The sequence below is a fragment of the Arvicola amphibius genome, chromosome 7 (genome assembly GCF_903992535.2).
Source record: "Arvicola amphibius chromosome 7, mArvAmp1.2, whole genome shotgun sequence".
Classification (NCBI taxonomy): domain Eukaryota; kingdom Metazoa; phylum Chordata; class Mammalia; order Rodentia; family Cricetidae; genus Arvicola; species Arvicola amphibius.
In genome coordinates this window covers 119922604-119932172 of record NC_052053.1, presented here as the reverse complement: position 1 = coordinate 119932172, position 9569 = coordinate 119922604, and the positions used below count along the sequence as shown (strand labels likewise).

The following is a 9569-nucleotide window of genomic DNA, read 5'->3' as shown; positions in this document are numbered from 1 at the left end:
AGTGTGAGTTGCAGGATAGACAATGCTACACAGAACCGTGTCTCAAAAAGTCAAGACAGCTAGCTAGCTGTCTTATCTACCTACCTACCTACCTACTTACCTACCTATCTACCTACCTATCTATCTATCTATCTATCTATCATCTGCTGGAGAGATGTTTTGGTGACTGAGCGCCGACTCGTTCTTCCCTTAGACCTCCCTTCCCTTTCAGTACCCACGAGGCTCCACTTCAAGGGACCCCATGCCCTCTTCTCCCCCAACCCACCCCTTCTCTGGTACTGTACTGCACACATGTGGGACACAGACAGTGGTCACAGAAAAGCATCCCTAAGTAGTAAATATAAAATCTAAAATTTCTTTCCAAAATATAAAAAGACAGGTCGGGTGGTGGCGCACACCTTTAATCCCAGCACTTGGGAGGCAGAGGCAGGGGGATCTCTGTGAGCTCGAGGCCATCTAGGTCTACAGAGCTAGTTCCAGGACAGCCTCCAAAGCTATAGAGAAACCCGGTCTCGAAAACCCACACCAGAGGCTAAGGGGTGCACTCTGCTTCTCTCCCCTCAAAGAGACGGCTTTGATAAAACACAATAAGCAATGGGGAAGAGGACCATCGGACAATACAGCCCTCTGCCGCCCCTCTATTCACACAGCACCTTCACATTTCCAAAGCACGGGACCAACATTTATTAACCCTCACAACACCCCTGTGAGGTAGGTCAGCATGTCCTTTATAGCAGAGAATGGGGGCAGAAGTCAAACCAGACTGCGGCCACAAGGGCAGCTGGGGAGGGCCGGACCAAGTCCAGAAGCAGGGCCTCCTGTGCTTGCACTCACCCACCGGCAGACATCGCGTGGGTGTATTTCTACCATCGAAGGTCACATACAGGAAGGACGGAAAGGATCTCTCGGCCAACAACAGGAAAACCGACTCTAAACAGGACGGGGAAGTGTCAGTCGGAGAGGACACACGGACCAGCGCACGAGGAGGCGAGAGAACATGCACCGAGAAAGGCTGGTTGGGTGGGTGGGGGTCAGGGCGACCGCCTGCGAGGGGACCTGCAACCTTCAGGAGGATTTGGAAAATTGTAAACAAACTAGGAACCCGTTCCAGGGGTGACCAGCTCAAATCCTCGTGGCTTCCCAAATAGGGTAGGACTTGGAAAAAGACAGGAAGTCCATTTGCCCTAACTTTACGCTGGGAACGAGGATCACGTCTGCCCCCATGGAAAAGACCGGGCACGCCTGACACGGGTCTACTAGCACTCGGTATCCCAGCTGCATACCAACTTTTGTCCCAGGGAATCCACTCTCCCTCTACACTATAGAGCTATTTCCACTAGCAGAATGCTTTCCCTCTGTGCCAGGATAGGCTACCATGGTAAACTGCCGAGGGGCTTAGTTGACAGATGTCTCTCAGCCAAACGGCTGAGGTAGGGACGGGATCCAGTGAACTATGATGCTCCTGCATTTAGGAAATGCCAATTGTCTGCCTCTGTCCAGCTGCCCCTTCTGTTTAGTACACCCAGAAGACCAGGTCGCCCTATGGTAAAGCATTCGGTGAACGTGGTTCAGTTGGCCATTTCAAAAGAAATGTGAGGAAAACAAAAACCCTGCACTGTAAAGCATAATACTGGAGTAGATTTATTATCGCTACCCCAAGTTCCAGAGCGATACAAGGAGCACGGAGTTAAAATGCCACTGGTATCGCGGGGCGTTTCACAATATTGGTTTAGTCCACAAATTTAAGGCAAACATACTAGCACATCTGCTTTTCTTCAGAGATCAATCATACTTATAAAGCTCACAGAAACTGACCCAAAATGTCTACGTTCATTAATTCAAAGTAAGTCTCATTAAGATGTTTTACATAGATACATGAAAGAACTCAGGGCACAGGATTCTTAAAACAAAACAAAACAAACAAACAAACAAAAAACCCCAGAAGGCAACCTTTATCTTGTGTGATCAAGGAAGGGACTCTAGAGAATGTTAAAACTGGACAAGTGATTCAAAGGTACGGAGGAAGCAAACACAGTTAAGACAGGCAACGTAAAGAAAAAAAGAGTTGAACTTTGGGCTTCTTGGAAGGTCAAGTGCGGGGTGGCAGGCCACTGCCTTGAGGCCAGTGAGCCCCGCTGCTCCACTGTCTCTCAGAAGAAGAGCTGATGCACCTCGCCAGCTGTTCCTGTTGTTCCCAGTGAGCTTAGATGCCAGACGTCATCAAGAAATCAAAGGAGATTGAAGGCAGCCCTTTTCAGCAGAAGGCGGAGTGTGGCCTATGTGTCTCCATTTAAAACTGCAAGGCAGTTCTGCAGTAATTGGAGGTTGCCCTAGAAGGGAGGAAATAAAATTAACCATCAATTTCTTTAGACCCAGTAACTTGAAAGAGTCATCGTAAATACTCTTTTTTTTTTTTTTTTTGATTTTTCGAGACAGGGTTTCTCTGTGGCTTTGGAGCCTGTCCTGGAACTAGCTCTTGTAGACCAGGCTGGTCTCGAACTCACAGAGATCCGCCTGCCTCTGCCTCCTGAGTGCTAGGATTAAAGGTGTGCGCCACCACCGCCCAGCCGTAAATACTTTTTATAGTTGTGATATGTATGGGTGTTCTGCCTGCACGTATGTCTGGCACCACGGGTTTACCCGCTGCCGTCAGAGGCATCTCTGAGCAACCAAAAAAGAAAAGAGAAAAGAAACTGTATTCTGGTGTCAGAATTCTAGAAATACTTTTCTTGTTTGTTTGTTGTTCTAGACAGGGTTTCTCTGTGTAGTTTTGGAACTGTTCCTGGAACTTGCTCTTGTAGATCAGGTTGGTCTTGAACTCAAAGAGATCCGCCTGCCTCTACCTTCCCAGTGCTGGGATTAAAGGCGTGCGCCACAGCCCGGCTAGAAACACTCTATGACAGTTTAAAGACACAAAGTACCAGCTTTTTCACCAAATAAATCTCTACCTAGACCAGTATTAATGGTTTACATAATCTGAATTGAAAAAAAAAAGGGGGGGTGCTTAGCCTGGACTCCATAGAGACCCTGCCACAACTCCCCCACACCTAACTGCAGTGGTTTGAGGAAGAATAACTCCCATGGACTCATATTTAAACAGGGAGTGGCATTAGGAGTTTCAAATGCCCAAGCCAGGTCCAATGGCTCTCTCTGCTGCCTCAGATGCAGATACAGAACTCAGCACCATGTCCAACTGCCCAAAGCCATGGGTTATGCTGTGGTGACAATGGACTAAAGAAACCTCTATACACAGGGAAACCCTGTCTCGAAAAACAAAAAAACAAACAAACAAAAAAAAAAGAAACCTCTATACACCAGCCCCAATTACATGTTTTCCTGTACAAGTGCTGCTGTAGTCACAGATCTCTTCATAGCAATAGAACACCAACTAAGAAACCTTTCAAAGCAGGGTGGTGGTGGTAGTGCACAACTTTAATTCAGCACTTGGGAGGCAGAGGCAGGCACATCTCTGTGAGTTCAAGGCTGGCCTGGTCTACAAGAACTAGTTCCAGGTCAGCCAAGGCCACACAAAGAAACCCAGGCTCAAAAAGTCAAAAACATAAACCACCACCTCCACAAAAAAAAAAAAAAAAAAAAAAAAAAAAACCTGAAACAAACAAACAAAAAGATGTTTTTTATGTGTGTATGTTGGGGGCGGTGTACACTACACACACCCAAAAAGGACGTCGTATCTTTTGGATGAGGAGTTGGGATGATCATGAGCTAGCTGATGAGAACCAAACTCCAGTCTCAGAAGGGCAGCAAGTGATCTTAACAGCTGTGTCAGCCCCCGAGATCCACAGGTGTCAGCTGGCCTTGAACTTGTGACCCCATCTCAGCTTCTTCAGTGCATCCTCCTACAGGTCGTGTTTTGTTTTGTTTTACATTATCCTGTGTATCTATGCATGGGTATTCGTGTATGTCTTGAATATGTGTGGAGGTCACAGAACAACCTCCCAAGATGAAGCAGGAAGGTCACTGAGTTCAAGGTCAGCCTCATCTACTTAATGAGCTTGGCCCAGTATGAAGAGTAAGAAGCTGCCTCATCAACAGCCAACAACCAACCTAATTCCCATTCTGTCACGATGGGAATGTAGCTTAGTGACAGAGCTCTGGGAAGCACACACAGAACCCCACACACAATCTAGTACTCAAAATAACAAAACCCCCCAAAAAACCAGTAAGAGGGCCAATCAAGTAAGAGCAGTTACTGCATGAGCAGCAGCCCCGAGTTCACTCTGAAAACTTATACAAGGGGAGAAGCAAAATCCCAAAGGTGGGTGTCCTCTGCTCTGACCTCTACAGGTCTCTGTCTCTCTCTCACACACACACACTGTAGAAAAAAACATCCAAGTAAACCAAGGACAGTTGTGTCTCCCGTAGGAGGTTGATCAAAGTATGAGCATCTATTTTATAACTGACTCAGTTTAAAATTTAAAAGATTAAATATTTAAAGACATTACCTTTGCATGCTTTAGTTCTAGTTCTGCAAGCTCCACTAAGTTTTTTCTGAACGCAGCAACTCTTCTTGTCTTAAAATCTATCAGTTCTGTGAACGGAAACACGAGAATCAGCACGACACCATCACAATGCGTGGCTTGCACGAAATGTGCGTCAACAGTACCTTGTTTTGCAGATTCAGATATTTTTTCAAACTTCTGACAGCACAACTGTTGGGACGTTTCAGCCTGTAGGACATCTTTGTTTTTCGCTCTTGCCTTGTCCAGTGCTTTGTTGGCATTTTCGTAGTCCACCAGGGACCTCGACCTTCTGTAGAGGAGGTCCTGCAGAGCACAACACTGCAGTCAGATGAAACCAGTGGGAACTTCCAACTGTTCTTGGGCATGAGCCAGGGCCCCAAGCTTCACCATTAATTATGCACCTAGCCCCTAATTGCTTTTTTAAAATAAATAGCTTAATTAAAGCAGAATTCACACACTTTACAACTCACACATTTAAAATAAACAACCCAGGGCTTGTGCTATGTGCACAGCTGTATAAGCCTGATCCACTTAGACACCATCCACAGCTCAACACGGAAACTCCCGCTCAGCTTTCCACCTCCACGCACTTGCCTATCTGGACCGGGTCTCAAAAAGTCAGGATGGCTTCAAACTTATTACAAGGCTCAAGATGAGTTTGAACTCCTGATCCTCCGTCTCCACGTTCCAAGGCCAGGATTAGTAGCATGCACCACAATAGGCCTGACTCACACCCCCACCCCACCGCCCTTCTTTTCGTGCCCTAGATGTCCTGGCACTCAGAGATATACCTGCTCTGCCCTCCCAGACTTAACCTCAGCTGGGATTAAAGTTGAGGGCTACCATACTCAGCGGATTTCTTCCTTCTTTTGAAGGAAACAAAAACAAAACAAAAACAAGAAATATTAAAATTCCATATTTATTAAAGGGTAAATGCTGATCTCCAAGATGGACTTAAAAAATATTGAGCTGGGTGTGCTGGTGCATGCCTTTGATCCAAGCACTGGGGAGGTCAAGGAAGACAGATGTCTGGGAGTCGGAGGCAGTTGTGGCAATCCAGTTAGAGCCTGTCACTACATCTCAACACCCCCAGAGGAAGGATTCACAAATTTGAAGTCGTCCTTATATAGGGGTCATGCTAATCCTGACTATTTCAATTTTAATATATGCGCTGAAAAGATATTTATTTCAACCACATTTTATAATAAAGCCTCCAGAAGCAAATAATTGGGCTGGAGATGCAGCTAAGTTGTAGAACAAATGCAAGAACCAGGTTCATGGAGCCTGTGGTGGTGGTGCACATCTTTCTTTTTCTTTCTTTCCTGAGACAGGGTTTGCCTGTGTAGCCTTAGCTGTCCTGGAATGAGCCCTATAGACCAGACTGGCCTCGAACTCAGAGATCCACCTGTCTCCTTACACCGAGCCTGGCTCTGAGAAAAGGAATTCCCTGTACCATTTCTTTGTTTTTGAGACAAGGTCTCACGGCACAGCCCAAGCTAGCCTCACCTCATTTCTCCTGCCTGGGATCTCAGCCAGCACACAGCACCACACACATCTTGAAAATCTACTAATCCCAGAATCCGCTCTCACAACCTTACATCCAATAGCCTCTGCAAACGAACCAGCTACCTTAGCTGCTTGAGACTCCCGTAAGTAGTACTTCAGCAGGTCAGACAGCTTGAGGTCCTCGTCAGCAGACACCCGGGCCTCTATTTTCTAAAAAGGGGAAATAGCATTAAATCATGTTACATTCTGCTCTAAATAAAAAATATTTTTAATGCATAGAGATGTTGAGGAACTATAGAACCCACTCTGCTTTATCTGTTTAAATGAACAGAAAAATCATGAATTTATGAAAAAATTCTATATATATATATACATATATACATATATACATATATATACACACATATACATATATACTGCAATGTCAACTGACAGGTGCTCACCAACAGTCAAAGGAATTCAACCTGAATGTTCCTGTTCATTCTAGTGGGAGCAAAATGGGGAATTAATTGTGCCACAGTGCTAATGCTAAAGGTCAGAGGTCAGCCTTTAGAAGTTGGTTCTCTTCTTCTACCATGTGGGTTCTAAGGATCAAACTCAGGTCATGACAGCAAAGGCCTTTAACCCCTGAGCCACTTCACTGCTTCTAATTAAAAAAAAAAAAAATTGGGGGGGGGGGGGGCAGAAAGGTCATACTATGTAGATTTAGTCTTGTCTTGAAATCAAAATCCTTGGGCTGGAGAGATGGCTCAGTGGTTAAGAGCATTGCCTGCTCTTCCAAAGGTCCTGAGTTCAATTCCCGGCAACCACATGGTGGCTCACAACCATCTGTAATGAGGTCTGGTGCCCTCTTCTGGCCTACAGACATACACGCAGACAGAATATTGTATGCATAATAAATTAAAAAAAAAAAAAAAAAAGAAATCAAAATCCTCCTGCTTCAGCTTTCTGAGTGCTAGGATACTGGTGTGACAATCCGCTGCTGACATAATGTCATTTTATCTGTGTCATGAGGCATGTGTGGAAGCACCTTGTGTGTGGCACCACTCCAGGGAACAATACAATCCTGCCAACACAAGCCCAAGTCTGTGCAGTAGTCCTCAAGCTCAGTACTTACTCTGGTTTTATCAAATAGTTCTGAAACTTTGAGGAAAAACCTGCAAGGGAAAAATATTGTCATCAGAAGTAGCATCTGATAAATTTTCCACCTTAATAACAATAACCCCAAATCATATTAATGAAGGACATTCCTGTTTCATCATAGAAGGCACCCAATAATCTTGTTAACCAAAGACATCAAGTTTTAAACTGCTTATTTAAAATCCCCAGAATATTACTATTTTGATTCCCCAGAATCTATATGGTGTCAGGAGAGAACAGACTCCCACAAGCTGTTCTCTGATCTCTACACTCGCACTGTTACATGTGTGCCCCATGCCAAATAAATAAATAAATAGCCAGGCCTGGATGCACACCTTTAATCCCAACACTCAGGAGACAGAGGCAGGTGGATCTCTGTGAGTTCCATTCCAGCCTGGTCTACAAAGACAATTACCCAGAGATACAATGAGATACAGACACAGACACAAACACAGTTTAATGTTATTTTTTTAAGAGCAGTTAAAGGAAAACACTTAAGATGGAACAGTTCTTAGATTAGTCTGATAATACTATTGGTTATTTATTTTTGGCATTAAAATTGTGGAGTACGTCACATATGTGCAGGAAAGGGTGTGGGATCTTCTGGAACTCGAAAGACAGGTAGGTGGTTGTGCTAGGAGCCAAACTGAGCCATTTCTCCGGTTCCAAGATTAATTTTCTTCCTTCTCTTTTGTTTTTATGAGACAGGGTCTTACTATGTAGTCTAGGCTGGCCTAAACTCAAAACTGTTCTGCCTTAGCCTCCTAGGCCCTGGGATGAGAAGTGCATCACATCTGCCCTGTGTGGTTTTTTTTTTTGAGACAAAGTGTCATGTAGACCAGACTAATTTTAGCCTCAATTACATGATCTGCTCTGATATACATCCCTAGTGCATGCGCACACACACACACACACACACACACACACACAATAGAAATTTTTGTTGTTGCTTAATAGTCAATTGGAATGTTAGGAATGGCGATGTGTGCCTGTAAATTCCAACAGCCAACATTCAGGTAGCAGAGGCAGGAGAATCCAGAGACCACTGTCATTCTTGGCTGCACAGCAAGTTTGTAGCCTGTTTGACCTTGTGACAAAGTGGGGGGTGGGGGCGGCTTGAGGGAACAACTGGCTCAGTGGTAGATACTTTAATTGAGAAAAAGTTTAATTTGACTTCCAATGAAATATATAGCAAATTTGTGAAATGTTCAATATTTATTTATAGACAAGGTTTCACTATGTAGTCATGGCTGAACTAATTATGTATATCAGGCTAGCCTCAAACTCACATCTATCTGCCTGCCTTTGCTTCCTAGGTGCTGGGATTAAAGGCATGCACTACCACGCCCAGCCTGAAGTGTTGAATGATTTTATAATAATAATTAGAGAATGAGAAGGCAAAAAAGAAATCAACCATTTATTATAATAAAAAACCCAGTTTATCACAAATGGGTCGATAAAAATATCCTAAAATGTGTGTAAATTACAGCACTATTTCCTTCTTCCTCTGCTTTACTTGTATTCATGTTTTAACTATAGTCCTTACTTGCATATATCTGTAGAGTCCTGAGTTCCTAAAGCATATAATGAAGACCCAATTCTATTGTAATCATCAGCAGCACCTATGGAGAAAGTTTTAAGAATTAACAATCAAGTTTTAATAATATATTAACTTGTTGATTTAAAAATACTTATTGATTATCTGCAAAAGTAATACAAGATACCTAGTAAAGAAAATAATACAACAGCTGTAATGCAGTGTGGTGGATAAACAGACAGGTAAGAACTGCTTTAGAAGGGTGTAGTGCTGCCTGGGGGGGGAAAGACTATGGAAACAAAGAATGAGCCGAAGTGATCAGGATGAACAGACCTTTGCCAGGTGAAGAGCGAGCACACAGGTGTCTGGGAAGGTCACAGGCACAAGGGGAACAGCATGCTCAGCCAGAGCAGGTGGACTCAGTACCGTTAGAGACAAAGGTGAGTAGATGAAGTGAAGACAAAAACTGGAAATGTTTTGGAAGTCAAGGTCTTGCAAACCAAAAGAGTTTGGGTTTCTGGAATAGATGGCAAAATCAACCTAAAAAGGATTTTAGAGCTCCTTACCTCCCCCCACCCCCAAATCTGCTACCTACAGTCTAAAAGCAGAAAGGCAGAAAAGGCACAGTGAAAACCAAGAAACTGCTACAAGAATCTGGTCACAGATACTGGCAAAGCTGTGGGTCACTGAGGAGGTCCGACAGATGTGAATTATGAACAGACTTGCTATACACAGGGACACAAACGACAGCCCCTCTGTTGGGAATGTTATTTATTTAAGTTGTGGGACTTTTATTTATGTTGCATTTGTTTTACTCTGTGACGCTGTGATTATTTGCCTGTCTCAAACATCTGAACGGTCAACAGAGAGACAGGAGCAAGGATAGGTAGGCAGAGCTGGCAGGC

The 9569-nt window shown here is 44.1% G+C and overlaps 1 protein-coding gene across 1 annotated transcript in view; it reads right to left on the bottom strand.

Moving 5' to 3' along the window:
- Positions 1 to 660: 660 nt before the first annotated feature.
- Positions 661 to 9569, bottom strand: part of Snx6 (sorting nexin 6) — a 32962-nt gene continuing 24053 nt past the window's right edge. Inside the window, exons 9-14 of the mRNA XM_038336849.1 lie at positions 8674 to 8749; positions 7105 to 7144; positions 6111 to 6197; positions 4625 to 4784; positions 4464 to 4549; positions 661 to 2330 (exon numbers count right to left, since the gene is read on the bottom strand). Of these exons, the coding sequence (XP_038192777.1) occupies positions 2277 to 2330; positions 4464 to 4549; positions 4625 to 4784; positions 6111 to 6197; positions 7105 to 7144; positions 8674 to 8749 (503 nt within the window). The 3' untranslated portion in view covers positions 661 to 2276. The remainder of the gene's footprint in view (positions 2331 to 4463; positions 4550 to 4624; positions 4785 to 6110; positions 6198 to 7104; positions 7145 to 8673; positions 8750 to 9569) is intronic.